Here is a 20,280-nt window from a genome sequence, read left to right as displayed (position 1 = left end):
TTATATAGATTAGACCGTTGGTTTTCCCGTTTGAATGAATTTACACTAGTAATTTTGGAGCCCTTTTTAGCTTTTTGTTCGGTGTGAGCCAAAGCTCCGTGTTGAAGGCCGTAAATTGACCTATAATGGTTTACTTATCTAAACTGTTATTTGGATGGAGAGTTGTCTCAATGGCACTCACACCACATTTACAATGTTTTCTATCTATTAAGAGGAATATTGCATATACTACTTACCGTGTTGTTTTTTCACTTTTCATATATTCGCAATGATGGACAATTTAAAACAACCGTTACAGATCGGGGAAAGACAAACAACAACATATATTCTATAACATACAGTATAATGTCAAACTTTTTTCAGGCATCAGTAGCCAGTGATTCTTTTTAACATGATAACCTTAATGGATTGATATAAATCGTTGACAGAAACAAACATAAAGATCAAGAAAAAGCATAAGAACGGAAAAGTTTGATTAAAAGATTCTGTATTTAAATTTTTTAAATTTACCAGAACAAACTTATTATCATCATTACAGGTGCACTAACGCAGACAGTTGCAATCATGGGTAAGACAGAAGGTTATGCAGAACGATTGGAATTGTTTTAAATATAAAAGGAGAAAACGATAGATTAGTAAGTTACTAAAATATTCTCTTTCGTGAATAATATATGGGTATATGTCAGATTCTCAGATTCGCTGCAAACTCTTTGAAGGTCTTTAGATAGACATTCCAAAAAACGAACTTTGCATTAAACATAATGTTATTTGCTATTTTAACTGCTGGAACAACACCATGTTTGCCTTTAAACAATGAAAACGCATCGATAAACCATCGTTGCTTAAATTTATAGGAGTTTCACAAAAACAAGATTTAAACAAACAGGATGTGCACACAAACAAAAATAATAACAAAAATGAACAAATCATATCTTGCTTTGATTGAACTAACTGGTTAATTCAATTGTCAATTTGTCTTTAACTGATAAATTAATTCTTGATAGACTATCGTGTATTTATTACACATTAAAGATTGGAAAATACTCTAAAAGATGTACTTATTAAAATAGGTGAAATTAAACAATATAGAACTTAAAATTTTGAAAATTAAAGTCAAAAGTTAAGAAATAAAAGAAGCTAAAATCAATGATATGTTGTGAAGCCCGTATTCAAGATATTTTTATTTTTTAAGTTTTTACAACGGCGGAAAATTAGCTGCCTCAGCCTTTTACCTTATATTTTCATTGCACTGCTATAACTTATTAGATCTCAAATTATATAAATCTAGAATCTGCTTGAATTTTACTTAGTAAACTTTTATGATTTAATGAACTCTAATATGAAAAAAAACAGTATTATTGGGCAAGATACTTTATCCTGTAAAACAAATAAAATTAAGGAGATCGAACATCTGACGGAAGTTCTTAAATTTGACCAAAGTACATCCTTAAAATGCAATCTCAACTGAAACATACTGTGAATTCATTATTATTCGGTCGATACAAATTTTCGTGGGTTTCGTGTGTACATGTGAACCACGAATTCAAAGGTTGACCGAATTTCAAATTCAAAAAAGACTTTGTGTTCTGAGATTGAAAAGCCTCGAAATCAAATATCCATGAAAATGCAAGTTTTCTTCAATCCACTAAAACTGATACTCACGAACATAAATGAATCCAAAATGGGCCGATCGAAATCGCAAATAAGCTTATATGCAGACAAGGTAAATGTTTATATCACCTTTGTGAAACAAAATATATGGTTAATACATAGACTTCTTGCACTCTAAACATTGAAAAGGTTACACACGTGTTAAAGTATCTACTTACTATTCCTAATCACCTCCATTTTCTAGAATCTTACTATCGGTCAATGATTTTAGAGCGCTTACAGTATCTAAAAGTATCCTTATTTTTATGCTGATAAATATACGTGACTTATCCTATTCATTTTACAATACATTAATTTCTCGCATTTGCCATTATGGATTACAAATATTTGTAATTTCATACTACTTCACACAGTTTTTAAATGCAAATAATGAGCGGCATTGCTAAAGGTCAGGTTTTATTGTAAAAAAAAACCCCAACATCTTCCATAGTTAGACTAAAAACTATACTTTTTGTATATAAGTTACATTTTGATAAAGAAATCTAAATTCTTTGACATCTATTTTCACTTGCATTTGAATACATGTACGGATTTGCAACGGTTATTAATAACAAACAGTTTGGTGAAGTTATTGTTAAAACACATTCCATACGGACGTTCAATGCCATTGTCTTTGTTTAGCATTTTTTCACAAATCTTTCCATCTGATGACATTTTTTGTATGTTGTTGGTCTCATAACCGCCCACATAAATGTTCCTCTGTCGATCAAGTGTTACTCCTGCTATTCCAGAAACTTCTTTACTGTAAACTAGTGTTCCATCTACTTTGATACAAAGGAGTTTACCAACACCTCTAACAATCAAATGATCATCAAAATCATTATATACCATGAAGAAAATACAATCAGATCCTTGTCGAATTGTTTTAAGTATTATTCCATTAGTGTCTAATGTTTTGATAGTACCATTCAAACCACCAACGTAGATTCTGTCACGTCCAGCAGTAATGCCATAACATGTAAATCCAACATTAACTGTGCCGTCCTTTGTCATCGTTGTCGTATTTATGAATTGTATAGACCCCTCGTTATGTAGGGTAATAACAGCTCTGTCCGTACCAGGTATCACATCAACACAAAAAGGTGCGGAGGAAAAAGCTATCTCTGTCTCATAATCTTTACAGTCTCTATAAACATAGAGTTTGGGATCGGATGATGCTGTATTAGTAATGATCAGCTTATTATTATTTGTCACGCATACATGTACACTATTAAGACTTTTTACCACATTAGTATTAAGTTTTAATACTGTATCCTTCTCAAACCCTTGAATGTTTTTCATTGGTTCCGCCTTTATCTGGGCTTGTTGAAATTTCTTTGGTTTGTATTGAACTTGACATGGTTGGACATACTCTAACAGTGACCCCAAAGACTCAAGCTTAACATCTTTCTTTTCGTCAAAGGTAATATCGAATTCTTGTGAATCGGATACTATCTGCTGAATCTTGGCCTCAGCGCTATGAATATTTGTTACTTGTTGGCGAAGGAATATAAAGAGCTGATTCTTAGATCCATGATCTCTCAAAAAATCCATCTCGTTCTTATTTTCTATAACATTGATCAAGACTTGCGATATTTCTTGCTTTTGTTTGTTGATTTCGATTTGATGTTTTCGTTGGAGAGATGAAAAAGTGGTCGTTAATTCACGCTCCAAATCTTCAATTTGTTTCAAAAATTTAGATTTCACTGCTCGGATCTTCTTAGTTATTGTTGATTTTGATTTCTCTATTGATTGTAAGTTTGACTCTCTGTTATTGTCTAAAGCACTCAATGTTATGATAAGATGCGTCATGTCTTCCATAACATCGTTAAACAGTGCAGACTTTTTTACATCCTTCGAGGCAAGTTCCAATGGGAGAACGTTCTGACAAAGCCTGTGTTCATTAGATATGCAGGCTCTACAGCAAACGATCTCATGGTCTGTGCAGTAATAATCCAATATCATTTCTGAATGGACATTGCAGTGTTTCTTCGCGGACATAAGAATATTGGATCCAATGGACGACAGGTCGATAACATGGTGAGATTTAAAAGCTTTGAATCTGCAATGTGATTCTGCACAGTCTGTACAAAGTCTTTCTTCACAGTCTGAGCAATACCTTGTTGCTGTTAAAGACTTGTCAGCTTCGGAACAAGGATCACAGAAACTACTTGATGCCATAGAATGATTTCTGGAAAAAAAAATAGTAAATAAAAATGAAACGTGTTCTTTACGTTTCTAATCAAAAGGTTTTCCTTCATTTTCTGAATTCAATTTTATTGAGTAGTTTTAGCAGATACAATTTATCAATTTATGCATGCAAATTTGTACATAGGATGTTCCCCCTTCTAGAATTGAACATTCAATTGCCTTTTAAAATAAAGAAAAAACAACCATCCGTTAACTAATAGCAGAACGGCGTTTTGTTATAAGATTGGAATGGTATATGACTTAAAACTACCGACGGTAAACCATTCATAGTGAATACCGTTCTATAAACGTGTCGTCTTGTTGACACGTCGAGTATACCCTAATGCGACCAGAAAGAAATATATAAATACCTTATAGTTACTTAAATTGGCTCGATATAATGATCATTTACAAAAGTTATCAAAGGTACCAGGATTATAATTTAATACGCCAGACGCGCGTTTCGTCTACATAAGACTCATCAGTGACGCTCAGATCAAAACAGTTAAAAAGCCAAACAAATACAAAGTTGAAGAGCATTGATGACCCAAAATTCCAAAAAGTTGTGCTAAATACGGCTAAGGTAATCTACTCCTTGGGGTAAGAAAATCCGTAGTTTTTCGAAAAATTCAAAGTTTTGTAAACAGTAAATTTATAAAAAAAAAAAAAGCCGATATAATTGATATTTATGTCACAAACGTGAGATCTTTCAAAAAGATAACGATTTTTAAGTGTCGCATGTTTTTGCATTGCATTTACTCGAAGTAAAATAGATTAGGCACAAGCTTAAGTAAACCATACTTATGAGGCCCGTTCCGAATAACAACAAATTACAACACAAAGATTTGGCATCGTGTCGTAAATCATATTAAACACAGTTCAACTTGAAAACTTCCAACTTTTTTATTTAGAAATTGGGGTTTTATTGATCATTAGAATTACTGATATAATGATTATTAAACATCTTCTAAGCTACTTGTAGCAAAAATAAGTTTCGTTGTATCCATTATCTTAATTGTTTAACTATCCTAAATATGGCTTGCAAGTGTTGGACACCTTATTTACGAATGGCTAAATCCATGTCAGATAATTTGCGAAGTTTAAGAGGACCGATATTTTTTTTATTAGATACATTTGAGTGTGCAACAGTTCTAATGAAAGGACTGTTACTACCTTTGCATACCAATTTACAACCAATCATATTAAATGACCATATCATGGTGTTCAGTGGTTGTCCTTTGTTTGTGCGGTTCATTGGTGTTTCTCGTCCTATCAATTTATATTTTCCTGTACATGGGTGTTTTTGGTTTTGTCGCGATTTTATAAATGAACTAATAAATAAATTTATTGAAAGAACCTTGCTTTATTTTATTAATTGCATACTGTTAACCAATTTTGAACAAGACACGAACTATATCTAAGAAGTTAGCAATCTCCTATTGTTCGTGGAAGTTAAAGCATTTACTCTACGTGCAACAAGCGAGATAGACCAATCAAACAAATCCCACTTTCGATACCGTGACTTAAAGAGTTTTGAGGGAACAAAAGAAAAATCAGTAAAAAATGCTTTCATTACAAGTTATATCTATTACACTATTAGTTTTTACTTTATGAAATGGTATAAAAATTAACCCATAAACTCAATTCGTTTTAGCCCAAGCTGAGTTTTAAAATATTTATATCAACACAAAAGCTACAACTTATCTCCCTTTAAGCCAAAAAACTATTTCTTTTCTTTAAAACTGAAACATCTTTTTTAACTCATCGGTGACCCATATTATTATTTTTTCAAATAAACTAAACGATTTCTGTAATTAAGTTCTTTTTTTAATTCGATATTACCTCTTAACTCCTATTAGTTCAAAATGAAACAAAGTTCCTTAACAGAAATGCATGCCCCTTTCGAAGCTAGGCAGATTGTGAGCTAATATGAAAGGTAACGCCATGTTTTTCTTTCTAGTCTTATCTAGTATTTGATAAAGTTCATTTAAAGAAAAAATAGCGAAATCCTATATCTAAAATAAAGACGGATTTATACCATCGAGCTCCTGGTTCCTTTGATAACTATTAACATATTATTTAAGTTAAATGATTACCAAGTAAACAAAACATATATACATTTAAACTAAAAATAATAATTTTGATTAAGGATTTTGCTTCTCTGTTATTTGAATTTTTGTCAGATTTTCGAGATCCTCTGATTTTATCCATGTTTGCAATTAAATAAAATGCCCACTAACAAAAAAGCCTACTTTTCTTTTCATTATTTTTTTAAATTAATAAAAAAAAATATACGTCAAATAAAGGCAAAAAATATCCTTGTATTTTTTCATACTATTTGGAACAAAAAAGTTGCCAATCTTAAATGTATGAAAAATTAGAGAGAATTATTTCCCGCCAAATTTTCAATGGCTTATTTCTTGAAAACAAGCACACTGACCCTCCATTTTTTTTGCCTTTTTAGTTTCTTTATTTATATATTATCAATTTATAAATGTCCTTTAAAAAGCATTTTATTTTTCAACAGTGAAGAGAACATCCTTAACAGTTTGGCAAAATAAAAACTGCTTTTTTTAATAATTTAAAGTCAATTTGAAGAAAATGAACCTTAATTACATCGATATAAAAAGCGAATAACAAGAGTAACTTACAAACTGTACCGTGTTGTTTTATATTGGAGTTACACTTTAAGAAATCACACAAAATCCGTATATTTGCTATGAATGTTTTTGAAGACAATCATATGATAAACCTCCCTAATGTACGATCAAAGTTCAAAGTATGACGTTTTGATATTACATGTGATATAATGTGTCCTATGTAGATTTCTAACGATAACACATAGATAAAAGCTAAATCAAACAAATAAATGATTGTAGGTTAAGTGCATTAGTTAAATGTATTCGCATGTTATTTTTACAGTACGAAACTTTTTACAATACCAAATTGCTATGTATAGGAATTTTGATTCATAAAACAAAACAGTTTACACAGAATTGGCGAGATATAATAGTAGAAATACATGCATGAAAAAAGCAAACAGAAAAATAAAAGTACACAAGTCACAGCATAGAAAACTAAAGACTAAGCAACACAAACCTCAGTGATATCAGGTGCTCTGGAAGGTTAAGCCGACCCAGTACAACATGGGGTACCCGTCGAGTAGCTCATGCTATTTCAAACCCGCTAAATATTCCAATAAGGTAGGTCACATTCGTTAAAAGGGAACAAGACTGTAGCAACAACATTAGGAACATCTCCGATATCATCTGTGAAACGGATATTCCGTAACGGTCAACCAAATCGTGTTAGCGACCGTTAAATTAATTTACGGAGAGATTATTTCGTCATCACCACTAGGAACTCTAGATTTAATAGCTTCCTTGTGAGCAGCAACGTTATATCAAGCAAATTTTAATAGGAAATTCAACACAAGGAATATATACAAGAACTTTATATACTTGAATTAAATTTAATTTTCACATTTTTTGTGCTCATCGGAATACAATAAGTCTACGAGTATTCCGTTTGACCCCTTGTCATTTCGTTAAACAATGCTAATACAAGATCTTTGTATACGTTTTACTCTGGATAATCCATTTATAAGTTAAGCTTAAGTGTCACCAAAATACAGAATTATATGTCTTCTTGGTATGTGAAACTAAAGACTAATTTTGGAATAGAAACTTATGTTAAATTAAATTTGAACAAAACTGAACGATCTTTCCTAACACAGCTGAGATGTAGAATTCTTCCTTTGAGACTAGAGACGGGTAGATATAGCGGCGAGCAACCAAATGAACGCTTATGTAAGTTTTGTAACAGCAATTCCATGGAGGACGAGTGTCACTTTATTCTCCACTGCTCCTTATATAATGACTTGAGAGAATCTACTTTTAATGATATATTTTCTGGCAATGAACTAATATATATGACAAACGATGAAAAAATTATCTTTTTGATGACAAACTATCCTAGAAAGCTGGCTAAGTATACAGTGAAAGCGTTCCGGCATAGACGTGAAGTGTTATATAATACATGAACAGTTTGATAAACAGTATATTGCAATTCCAGATGACAGTATTGATTGTATTTGACTGTAATATGAAAATGTAAAAATGTTACTTCTTGGTCAATCTAAAGATTTCCAGTTTCTTTTATTATAAATATTAATTTATTATGCATTCAACTTTACTTAATCGATTTTCTAATAACTTCATTTTTTATATAAGTTTGAATTTTTCATTATTAATTAATTATGCATTCAACTTGACATTTATTAAATCGATCTTCTAATAAATTAATTTTTAATTATCTATTTATATAATTTTGCATTTTTCATTATTAAATAATCATTTTAAAATTATGCTTAATCTTACTTTTCATTAATTTGTTTGAAATCCGTGATAAAAGAATTATGTTTTAATATTTGAAAGTGAATTATAGACCCAATGGGTCGGGTGTATTTTATTGTGTATGTAATATATTTGTACTTTATTGAAATGTGATTACACAGGTCACTATAATAAACATTTACTTACTTACTGACTTTACAACAGTTGATCATCAGGGTTATAATTTAGTACGCCAGACGCGCGTTTCGTCTACATAAGACTCATCAGTGACGCTCAAATCAAAATTATTTATAAACCCAAACAAGTACAAAGTTGAAGAGCATTGAGGATCCAAAATTCCAAAAACTTGTGCCAAATACGGCTAAGGTCATCTATGCCTGGGATAAGAAAATCCTCAGTTTTTCAAAAAATTGAAAGTTTTGTATACAGGAAATTTATAAAAATGACCACATTATTGATATTCATGTCAGCACCGAAGTGTTAACTACTGGGCTGGCGATACCCTCGGGGACGAAACGTCCACCAGCAGTGGCATCGACCCAGTGGTGTAAATAGTTATCAAAGGTACCAGAGTTATAATAATAAAAGAGAGAAGGTTCGGTACCATTAAAACGTATAATCCCGCTGCAGATGTTTACACATGTCAGGAATCTGATATACAGTAGTTGTCGTTTGTTATTGTAATTTATACGTATTTCTCGTTTGTCGTTTTTTTTTATGAAGATTAGACAGTTGGGTTTACCGTTTAAATGGTTTTACACTAGTAATTTTGGGACCTTTTATAACCTGTTGTTCTGTGTGAGCCGTGTTGAAGGCCGTACATTGAAATATAATGGTTTAAACCATGCATTATGTGTTATGTTTTGCTTTTATATATATAAGTAGATGTGATTTGAGTGCCAAGGAGACAGATATCCTTCCCAGTCACAAGTTGTAAAAGTCAATCATCATAGATCAAAGTGTATTATTTGATAAAAGAGATTTCTACAAAAGCGCTAAGGCAATATGTATTTCAATCTAAGTTCATCGTAGGTTTGTATATCATAAATTTACAAAAGCCATACGTCTATAATAATCTATAGTTACTGTCCGAAAATCAACAAAATATACAACCAACAAAAATGTTTTATTGAAATTAAAAAGCAATTAATACCAAAATATACAGTATGAAAAGTTGTTTACAATAATCCACTGAGAAATTTATATTCCAACGTTTGTACTATAGTTTTATTCAATGAATATAATAAGATTTCTAGCTTCAAAGGTATTCAATTGAAGTCTTCGCAATCCTAGCATTTTAATTTGAAAGGAGACTGACTGAATTATTCAAGTGTCAATGTGCATCTAGAAATATACATTAACACGAGCACAATGTCTTTCAAGTTTATTTACTTTTTAATTTTAATAAATTACTCCTCCCAATGTATGTGAATACGATGTTATCTTTTTCAATTTCCGGTTTTAAAATTTTTAATAACTCAACATGTTCAACAAACTGACAAACTGACAAACTGACAAACTGGCGATGTTCCAAATCATTAAATGTATATACCACACCGATATGTATATGCTACAGAAGTAAAGAAAATATAACCCGTCATTTATTCGGTTTAGTAAAAAATGTTTTTACAAATCATATGTAATGTGAAAACTGATCGTGTTGGCATTCTTCGGCCGACATCTTACAATTTTACATGTAAAAGGAAATCGCAAAAATACTGAACTCCCATGAAAATGCAAACATTAAAACAGAAAGACCCTAATCAAATGGGAAAAAACAAAAGCTCAAACACATCAATGTATGGATAATAACTGACAAATTCCTGACTTGGTACAGGTAATACATATAATATTGACAACAATGTGTGACAAAAACAGACTCAATAGGCTAAAATATCAAAATAGGGGTATAGCATTCAGTATTGGGTTATAATCTTTATCACTATAACATTACAAAAAAGTAACAAAGTAACAAAAAAGGCATGTAAACAAAGCACATAAACAAAATGAAATACAGGAATACAAAACATTTTCAATAGCACAATAACTCAATGTTAAAGACGGGATATTTAAGTACAGCACCACGTCATATGTTTTATTGGAGTTCGTGTTGTTTCTTATTTATTATTTATATCTGTTCATGTAAATGTCTTTTGGTTTTGTAAGTCTTTGTTTACTCCTTGGTTTTGATTGTTATTGTCTGTCAAATAAACACACACAAAACTGTAAATAAAACTTACGCAGATTTCACATAGGCAACCATTTGATTGATCGTAGTATTACCTTATTTGATATTAATTAATATATAACATTGATTATGTCGTTGAATACAAGAGAATGACAACTACAAGGAATAGCAAAACACAAATTAACACACATGTAACACCAATTTTCTTCATCTATACCGTTTTGCATATGTCCATTTGATAGTGATTTTGTGTTTTCAATCGATTCTTGTGTTGAATAATTTGGCAATCCGGGATATTATCTTACCTCAAATACATTTCTAGGAATATGATTGGTTAAAAGCGACCTCGTGGAGACCGTGCATATTCAATATTAGGTTAGTAGGGAGGCGAGGCTTATTTCAATACGCGATTAGTAGTGAATTTGCCACTTAGGCATTGTTTAATTATTTAAAATATTGAAAGTTCTGTTTTATATTGTTATATCAAGGTTGTTTATCATAGTTATTAATCGTTTACATTAGTTTTTTTTAGTGCAGATCAATTGAAGAAGGTTCTTAAAATTGAACACTTGAACATTTTTAATACAGAAATAAGGAGATGTGTTATGATAGCAAATAAGAAAGCTTTAGCCTAAATTCAACAAAGAAAGATAGTCGGTAAGATAAATTCGTTACATAGTGTGCAAATGACCTCTCACCCCATATGGAATTTACTGACCCTGTATATATCATATTAGGTCACTAACACACTATGTAACTTATAATATTCATCAGAGTTTACGGTATCATAATGGCCTGATAAGGTAGGAAAAGATTGATTAGGTTGCAGAGCATGCATACCATTATAATCTAATCCATAATCGTGCAAATGAGTGCGACCATAGTTTTCATATTAATTCATAAATCTTTCGGTACAAAGCTGACGCCAGACAATCCGAGAGTATTACCTCGTACACGCACGATTTCCCATTGTGTGTGGTTAATTTTTTTGAATTTCTACCTTAAGTTTCAAACACAGGAATTGAATTTAATTTCCAAACATCTTCCGCTGTTCGGATTACCCATATATTGCGATTATCCTGTGTGAACTTGTCATTCCATCAGAACATGCTGATTATATGAGTACTTGAAACTGTGGCTGATCCATTTATAAGTTCATCTAATGTGTCTTCTAAATGTACTTAAAATTAGATCCTGATGGGAAAAAAAATCCGTTAGCCGCAGATCAACATTCATTACTACTCAAAGTTGGTTTCGTTATAGAAATGCTGTATTAAGAGGAAATAGGAAATAGGAAATACATTGTAATATTGTATTCTTAATCACCCCCAAAAAAGTACCAAGTGCAAATTACGTAATGAAACAAGTTGGCGATACACAGTATAAAGATTTTCAACAAACATTATACTACTATACAACAGACACTGCATAACAATAAATGTGGTTTCTAAATTAAAGTACCAATTTCAATATTTTGAGTGCAGATGAATTGTATATATCAAATCTACAATTTTTTATTTGTTTTTATTTGTTTTTTGTGGTTTTTTATTTTTCTTTGTAAGTGAGTTTAAATTGTTCATTTCTATTTGGCTTTTTCATCTTTTTTCGAAGACTTTGTAAATGTTTGTTTAACATTTGTTTGCTTGTATTGTTTGATAATGCGTGCTATTTATGTACGCTATTTGTTTTATTTTTTCCACTTTTATTCTCAATCTTCATATTCATTTTTGTTTATTTCGTCTTTGTTTGAACTTTACTTATTTTTCTCCGAATATTATTTCTTCGTAACCGCAAATGAAAAGCGAAAATTAAAGAGAAAATATAAAAAAGAAGTTTGCACTTTTTGTATATTTAAGTAACACGATAAATTACCTAATATAATTTAGAGTATACATGGTGTTTCACAAAAAAAACATTTACTTGCATTTGTATACACAAACAGATTTACCACCGTTATTAATTACAAACAGTTTTGTGAAGTCATTGTTAAAACACATTCCATACGGACGGTTAATGTCATTGTCTTTGTTCAGCATTTCTTCACTATTTTCTCCATCTGGTGACATTCTTTGTATGTTGTTAGTCTCAAAACCGCCAAAATAAATGTTCTTCTGTCGATCAAGTGTTACACCTCCTGTACTTGAAACGTCCTTACTGTAAACTAGTGTTCCATCTAATTTTACACCAAGGAGTTTATTATTACATCTAACAATCAAATGATCATGAATATCATCGTAATCCATGAAGTTTATACAACCAGGTCCATGTTGAATTGTTTTTAGAATTTTCCCATTGGTGTCTAATGTTTTGATAGTGCCACCTGTACCACCAACGTAAATCTGTCACGTCCAGCAGCAATACCATAACATGTAAATCCAACGTTAACTTTGTTGCTCTTTGTCATATCTGTAGTATTTATGAATTGTATAGACCCCTCGCTAGGTAGGGTAATAACAGCTCTGTCCGTACCAGGTATCACTGCAACACCATCAGGTGCGGAGGAAAAAGCTATCTCTGTCTCATAATCTTTACAGTCTCTGTAAACATACAGTTTGGGATTGGATGATGCTATATTAGTAATGAGCAGCTTATTATTATTTGTCACTGATACACTAAATGGATTGTTTACCACATTAGTATTAAGTTTTAATACTGTATCCTTCTCAAACCCTAGAATATTTTTCATTGGTTCCGCCTTTATATGGGCCTGTTGAAATTTCTTTGGTTTGTATTGCACTTGACATGGCTGGACATACTCTAACAGTGACCCGAGAGACTCAAGCTTACCATCTTTCTTTTCGTCAAAGGTTATATTGAATTCTTGTGAATCGGATACTATCTGCTGAATCTTGGCCTCGGCGCTATGAATATTTGTTACTTGTTGGCGAAGGAATATAAAGAGCTGATTCTTAGATCCATGATCTCTCAAAAAATCCATCTCGTTTTTATTTTCTATAACATTGACCAAGACTTGCGATATTTCTTGCTTTTGTTTGTTGATTTCCATTTCATGTTTTCGTTGGAGAGATGACAAAGTAGTCGTTAATTCACGCTCCAAATCGTCAATGTGTTTCAAAAATTTGGATTTCACTGCTCGGATCTTCTTGGTTATTGTTGATTTGGATTCCTCCATTGATTGTAAGTTTGACTGTCTGTTATTGTCTAAAGCGTTCAATGTTGTAATAAGATGCGTCATGTCTTCCATAACATCGTTAAACAGTGCAGACTTTTTTACATCCTTCGAGGCCAGTTCCAATGGAAGTACGTTCCGACAAATCCTGTGTTCATTAGATATGCAGGCTCTACAGCAAACGATATCATGATCTGTGCAGTAATAATCCAAAAGCATCTCTGAATGAACGTTGCAGTGTTTCTTCGCGGACATAAGGATAGTGGATCCAATGGACGACAGGTCGATAACATGGTGAGATTTGAAAGCTTTGAATCTGCAATGTGATTCTGCACATTCTGTACAAAGTCTTTCTTCACAGTCTGAGCAATACCTTGTTGCTGTTAAAGACTTGTCAGCCTCAGAGCAAGGATCACAAAAACTAGCTGTTGCCATAGAAAAACGTCTGAAAAATAGGTAATGTGTTTTTAATATACTTTAAATCAAAAGATTCTCCTAGATTTCTTGTTTTCCAAATTTTCCTTTGTGTATTTATAACAGTTGAGGTTAATCAAATCCTGTATGGGATTATGTGCATATACATTTATTCATATTATGTCTTACAACTTATAAGCATGTTTTCAACCAAAAAGAGAAAACCTTTTAATTAATTGATAGCAGATAAGAATTGTGTTGTAAGATCGGAATGATATTTACTTAAAACTACCAAAGCACAATTTCCGTTATCGAACCTGTTTAAAAACCGACGACTGCAAAATTGAAAATGTAGATTATATTCCAATACGACGACAACTCAACTCGACAAAACCTCAAATTTCATTAGAGTTTGTTTTTCAAATTGCAGGGAAACTTTATAATTGTTGTCTCAATATTATGATAATTTATAAAAAATCAGGCAAAAGTATAAAAAATATAAAAATCGCCCGATATAAAAAAAAAACAAAAAAACAAGTACGTTGTACAAATAACAATGTCTCTGAGGCTATGGCTGTACGGTTTTTCGATGGAACAGGAAAAGGGGAAATCAAAGCGATACAGTATTTGAGTATTTGCGATGAACCACAAATATCATAATAACTTTATCGTCTTAACATTATGGTAATTGTAGTGAATACACAGTTGTCCATTTAATGTAGACTCTAAGACAAGTTTGAGAGCTAATGGGACAATCTCATCTCATTAAGTAGGGGGGAAGGGGTTGGTAGAAAAAAGGGAAAATGTTAAACTAGAAAAATAGTTATGTTACTTTGCGAAAAACTAAATAATAAAGTGGCGAAAATATAGTTTTTTGGCGAAAGAGATGGCCAAAAAAATAATCGACTTAGGAGAAACCCTGCTAGATGTATGTCCAAAGCCGTGTGTCATCGTCTCTGGGTGAACTTTCTGTAACTTGAACATTGCCATTTTGTTTATTGATGTTTGTGACGTCATTTTCATTGAAAATAACTCGTTTACAAATCAAGGAACTAAAGAGGTTATTCGTCAGTGAATAATAAGATTATTCGCTGCATGTGTAAATTTAAAGGATTATTCGTCCTGCCTCTCAATTTAATGAAAACTAAGCGAATTATTCCATATTACATGAAAACGTGTTACCCAATAAAATTGTTTTTAATATATAAAAGATATATTTATATCAAATGTTCATCGTATGTATTTCACAGTAACATATTAAGTTTTGACGTTACGTAGCTCATGTGGCACGGACTCGGGTGCACGTACTTGGCGATTAAAAAAATTAGAAACTGCTTGCTAATATTCGGCAAGTACGGACCAGTCCAAATCTTTTTGTATTCGGGAATTGGCGTTTAAAGATTTATATCACTAAAGGTTTCTTCCCTTGTCTAGTAATTGTTTTACTTATGTATTATAAAGCAACATTATATCTCCTGATTAAAGGGTATAATTAAAGTGTTTGTGTCCTATCAAAATTATATTAGGAAAATGAATATAAATGTAAAAAAAAATGCAGGAAAAATATGATACAATATCAATCAATAGCATGGTCTGTAAATTTGCGGATTGTGAATTACAACTTTGAATGAGATTGTGTTTATAACCGAAAGTTTTAAAAGCTTTCAAGAATTTTTGAAAAAGTATCTTTCACGATCAGAAATATCAAATTGGTATTCATGTCCCCATTTTTAACAAACATTTTGTTTATGCTACTGACAGTAATTTTAAATGGTATAAAAAAAAACGTGAACGATACCATGTACTAAAGTTTTGTTTACGAAAGACTCATCAGTTAAACACGAATCAAAGCAGTTTGTTGGGAGGCAAAATTAAATACAAAATTTTAGAAAATTGAAAATTAACAATAACAATTACGGCTTACTAAATTTGTTCCAGAAAAAATAGACATTTATCCTGCGATCAGCAATATAGACCCTCTGAACGACTCGCACATTTCAAACAGTGACTTTACTTACATATAAGTTACTTTAGAGAAAAGGGAAATCAAAACATATATCTTTTTCGATCCAAACTAAAATGTTAAAAAATGATTAGATGATATAGTTGAACAGAAAAATGCTTCTTATTTCTTTTAAAATATTTCTATTGATACAATGAGAGCCTAAAGCACATCATCATACAAAATATTACAACAACAAAAACTTACCAACCTTGTTGTTTTTACATCTGAAAAACAGTTGCAGTAACACAAACTCAGATTGCTCTACAGTCTATTTAAGAAATAATTCATGGAAGCCATAGATTATTGGAAATTTACACATGGCGATGGCCGTAATATTCGAATTTTATTCTAAGCGTTAGCGAGGGATAAAATTAACGAATATCACGGCCCACGCTATGTGTAAATTTCCAATAATCTATTGCTTCCATGTATTATTTCGATTCTATAGGACAAATACGATCATTAAAAAATCTGAAGCGAGGTTGGGTAAAGCTGTGTATGTGGCTGTTCTTTTTTACCCCCTGTTAGATAAAGCTCAAACATTCTAATAAATCCGTAACTTGAATGAATTATTTCGTGAACAACCGCTAAAATAAAAATATGTTTTGTTCTCAAAACCAACAATTGTCATTTTGATTTACATGTTTTTCTCGTAAGCTACCGTCAAATCCAAAATTGACATTTCGTAACAAGGAGCCGACTTGTTGACTTGCGAATTATTCCATATCTCATGAAAACGTGTTACCCAGTACAATTGTTTTTAATATATAAAAGATATATTTATATCAAATGTTCATCGTATGTATTTCACAGTACCATATAAAGTTTTGACGTTACGTAGCTCATGTGGCACGGAATCGGGTGCACGTACTTGGCGATTAAAACATTTAGCAATTGAGCGCAATATTGTATTAGAGTTGAGAGGATTCATCTTACAAGAAGCAAATATAAATTTATAGATAACTCATTAGATATTTGTCGGACTGCTTGCTAATATTCAGCCCGTACGGACCAGTCCAAATCTGTATTTATTCAGGATTTGGCGTTTAAAGATTTATATCACTAAAGCTTTCTTCCCTTGCCTAGTAATTGTTTTACTTATGTATTATAAAGCAACATTATATCTCCTGATTAACGAGCAAGGTATTTATATTTACGAAAAGGGTATGTTTAAAGTGTTTGTGTCCTATCAAAATTATATTAGGAAAATGAATATACATGTAAAAAAAATTGCAGGAAAATATAATATAATATCAATAAATAGCATCTATAATACTAAAATTACGAGGTCCAATTTGTCAGCCGTCATCACGTAAAAACGACGAATCACAGAATTCAACTTTATATATAACTAATATAGTACAAAGGTGTAGATTAAAAATTACACCACTCCAGGCCCTTTTGTTTTCCACGTAATTGATATTGCCAATAATTAAGAAGTTCCGGGTCGAGTCCGAAACCGATACTAATAGTATATTCACCTGTTACCTATCACCTTATCTGTACGTTCCGCATCTGCCAGGCGCACCACCAAACGGTGTATTCAGGATTAATAATACTTCAATTTGTTAGAGGGCATGACGTAAAACAGCGAATCAAAGATTTCAACTTTTTTATAACTAATATAGGACACTGCTCTTGATTAAAAATACTCCATTCCAGGACCTTTTGTTTTCCAAATAATTTATTAATATTACCAATAATTGATAAGTTCCAGTTCGACGGGTTCAAACAGAAAGATTTGAAAGCAGAGAAAAAACTGTGTATTTTAAAATCAGCATGACTTTATCAGATGACAATACTAATACTAAAATAAGACTTGCGCATAGTTATATACTTTAATTCAGTCACGGACCCGTAATATCACGGGTGTGTTCTAGTGGTCTGTAAATTTGTGGATTGTGAATTACAACTTTGAATGAGATTGTGTTAATAACCGAAAGTTTTAAAAGCTTTCAAGGATTTTTGAAAAAGCATCTTTCAAGACGAGAAATATCAAATTGGTATACATGTCCCCAGTTTTAACAAATATTGTGTTAATGCTACTGAAAATAATTTTAAATGGTATAAAAAAAAACGTGAAAGATACCATGTACTAATTGTGTACACCAGACGAAAGTTTTGTTTACGAAAAACTCATCAGTTAAACTCGACTCAAAACAGTTTGTTGGAAGCAAAATTAAATACAAAATTTAAGAGAATTGAAAATTAACAAGAACAATTACGGCTTACTAAATTCGTTCCACAAAAAATAGACATTTATCCTGCGATCAGCGATATAGACCCTCTGAACGACTCGCACCTTTCAAATAGTGACTTTACTTACATATAAATAAATTTGGTGTATTTACTATCTTCTGATTGGTTAAAATAATTAGCTTTATTTTCAATGTTATCAATTTTTATGAAGACACGCCCACTCTAACGTTGTGTATTCATACGCAAACATCTGTGTACGTTGTTATTCTATTTAATATATATCTTTGAGCCTTATTTTTGATAGAAATTTATTTATAATGAATGGCAATAATTTATTTTGAATTTATTGAACCATAAAATTATTTTTTGACTCTTCACATTTAACATAATCCGCTTCGCGGATTATTCAATGTGAAGAGTCAAAAATTAATTTTATGGTTCAATAAATTCAAAATAAATAACAGCCATTCATTAAATATAAGTTACCTTAAAGAAAAGGGAAATCAAAACATATATCTATTTCGATCCAAACTAAAATGTTAAAAAATGATTAGATGATATAGTTGAACAGAAAAATGCTTCTAATTTCTTTTAATATAATTCTATTGAAACAATGAGAGCCTTAAGCACATCATACAAATAGTACAAAATAAAACAACTTACCAACCTTGTTGTCTTACATCTGAAAAACAGTTGCAGTAACACAAACTCAGATTGCTTTACAGTCTATTTAAAGAATAATTCATGGAAGCCATAGATTATTTGAAATTTACACATGGCGATGGCCGTAATATTCGAATTTTATTCTGAGCGTTAGCGAGGGATAAAATTAACGAATATCACGGCCCACGCCATGTGTAAATTTCCAATAATCTATGGCTTCCATGAATTATTTCGATTCTAATAGGACAAATACGATCATTATGAAAACTGAAGCGAGGGTTGGTAAAGCTGTGTGTGTGGCTGTTGTTTTTTACTCCCTGTTAGATAAAGCTCAAACATTATAATAAATCCGTAGCTTGAATGAATCATTTCGTGAATAACCGCTTAAATAAAAATATGTTTCGTTCTCAAAACCAACAATTGTCATTTTGATTTACATGTTTTTCTCGTAAGCTACCGTCAAATCCAAAATTGACATTTCGTCACTAAGGAGTCGACTTGTTGACTTGCTGAAATCAGTAAATATGCGAATAGTGCAATAAATTAGAAAATCAAACGAAACCCACCTTGATAATCAATTGTAATACATTATAGTAAACAACATTTCAATGGTTGACGTAACAAAAAACTTTCAACTCTAGCGTATTAATTTGTATGACGTCATGTTTTGAAATGACTTAAATGCGCCAAAAACATTAAAAGACTCTCGCGCAATTTTATTTTATTTTTATTTTGTTGGTGACACAGGTTTCTCCGAGGTCTTGAGCATTACTTCTTTTTACTATGCATCCGAATAAAAATAAAAGTGAGTTTGTCTTTTTTTCAATTGCAATTTTAAACAATAAAATCGGCAAAGGGTTTGTAAATGCGTTTCAATACATGTGGATTTACGTGGGAAGTATATTGTAACAGTCATTATTATGTACACCACGGAGTCTGCGCCAAGTATAGATATATCGTGAATTCTAACATGACGTCCTTCAAACGCTTTGAGTAAACACCCGTGGTAAAATATGAATATATTGCATTGGCTGTTCCGATCGTACTCCCACGTCATATGTTTTTTAATGAATGAAGTACCCGACGTCATAGAATGTTGACGTTATAATTGATGCATTTTACGGGAAAATACACGCTTCTGATACCGAAAATCATCACAACAAGGAAACGTAAACAAACGAGGCTCAAATGTGGTGTAAGCCCATTTTTGTATACACAGAAAACATATAAGTAAATTATCATTAAAATTCATCTAGATACGTTATGGTAAATATAGTTTGAGCATGTCACTTATTCTGTTTGCTCCGTTGTTTGCGTCAATCTAAAAGTGCGTTAATTTATAGGAACGGCAACTATTTGCCTCCACATAGAGCACTTCGATCGAATCGAAATAATTCATGGGGGCTTGAATATATCTAGATTTTACCACGTGTTGTCCCTTTATGCCGATATCGCTCAGGGTAAAATATTTGTCATAAAGGGCCAA

The 20,280-nt window shown here is 31.6% G+C and overlaps 1 protein-coding gene across 1 annotated transcript; it reads right to left on the bottom strand.

Annotated features, from left to right (window-relative positions):
- Nucleotides 1–12,682: 12,682 nt before the first annotated feature.
- On the bottom strand, nt 12,683–13,948 carry LOC134727992 (E3 ubiquitin-protein ligase TRIM45-like). Its single transcript, XM_063592391.1, has one exon. It carries the CDS (start codon nt 13,946–13,948, stop codon nt 12,683–12,685), a length of 1,266 nt encoding a protein of 421 aa, XP_063448461.1.
- Between the last annotated feature and the right edge of the window lie 6,332 nt (nt 13,949–20,280).

Source organism: Mytilus trossulus, chromosome 8, assembly GCF_036588685.1.
Source record: "Mytilus trossulus isolate FHL-02 chromosome 8, PNRI_Mtr1.1.1.hap1, whole genome shotgun sequence".
NCBI lineage: Eukaryota > Metazoa > Mollusca > Bivalvia > Mytilida > Mytilidae > Mytilus > Mytilus trossulus.
The sequence above is the reverse complement of the archived record's forward strand: the minus strand, read 5'-3'. Positions and strand labels throughout refer to the sequence as shown.

Excerpts from the sequence above, each read along its gene's own strand:
- LOC134727992 (XM_063592391.1), bottom strand. The coding sequence starts at position 13,948 with ATGGCAACAGCTAGTTTTTGTGATCCTTGCTCTGAGGCTGACAAGTCT.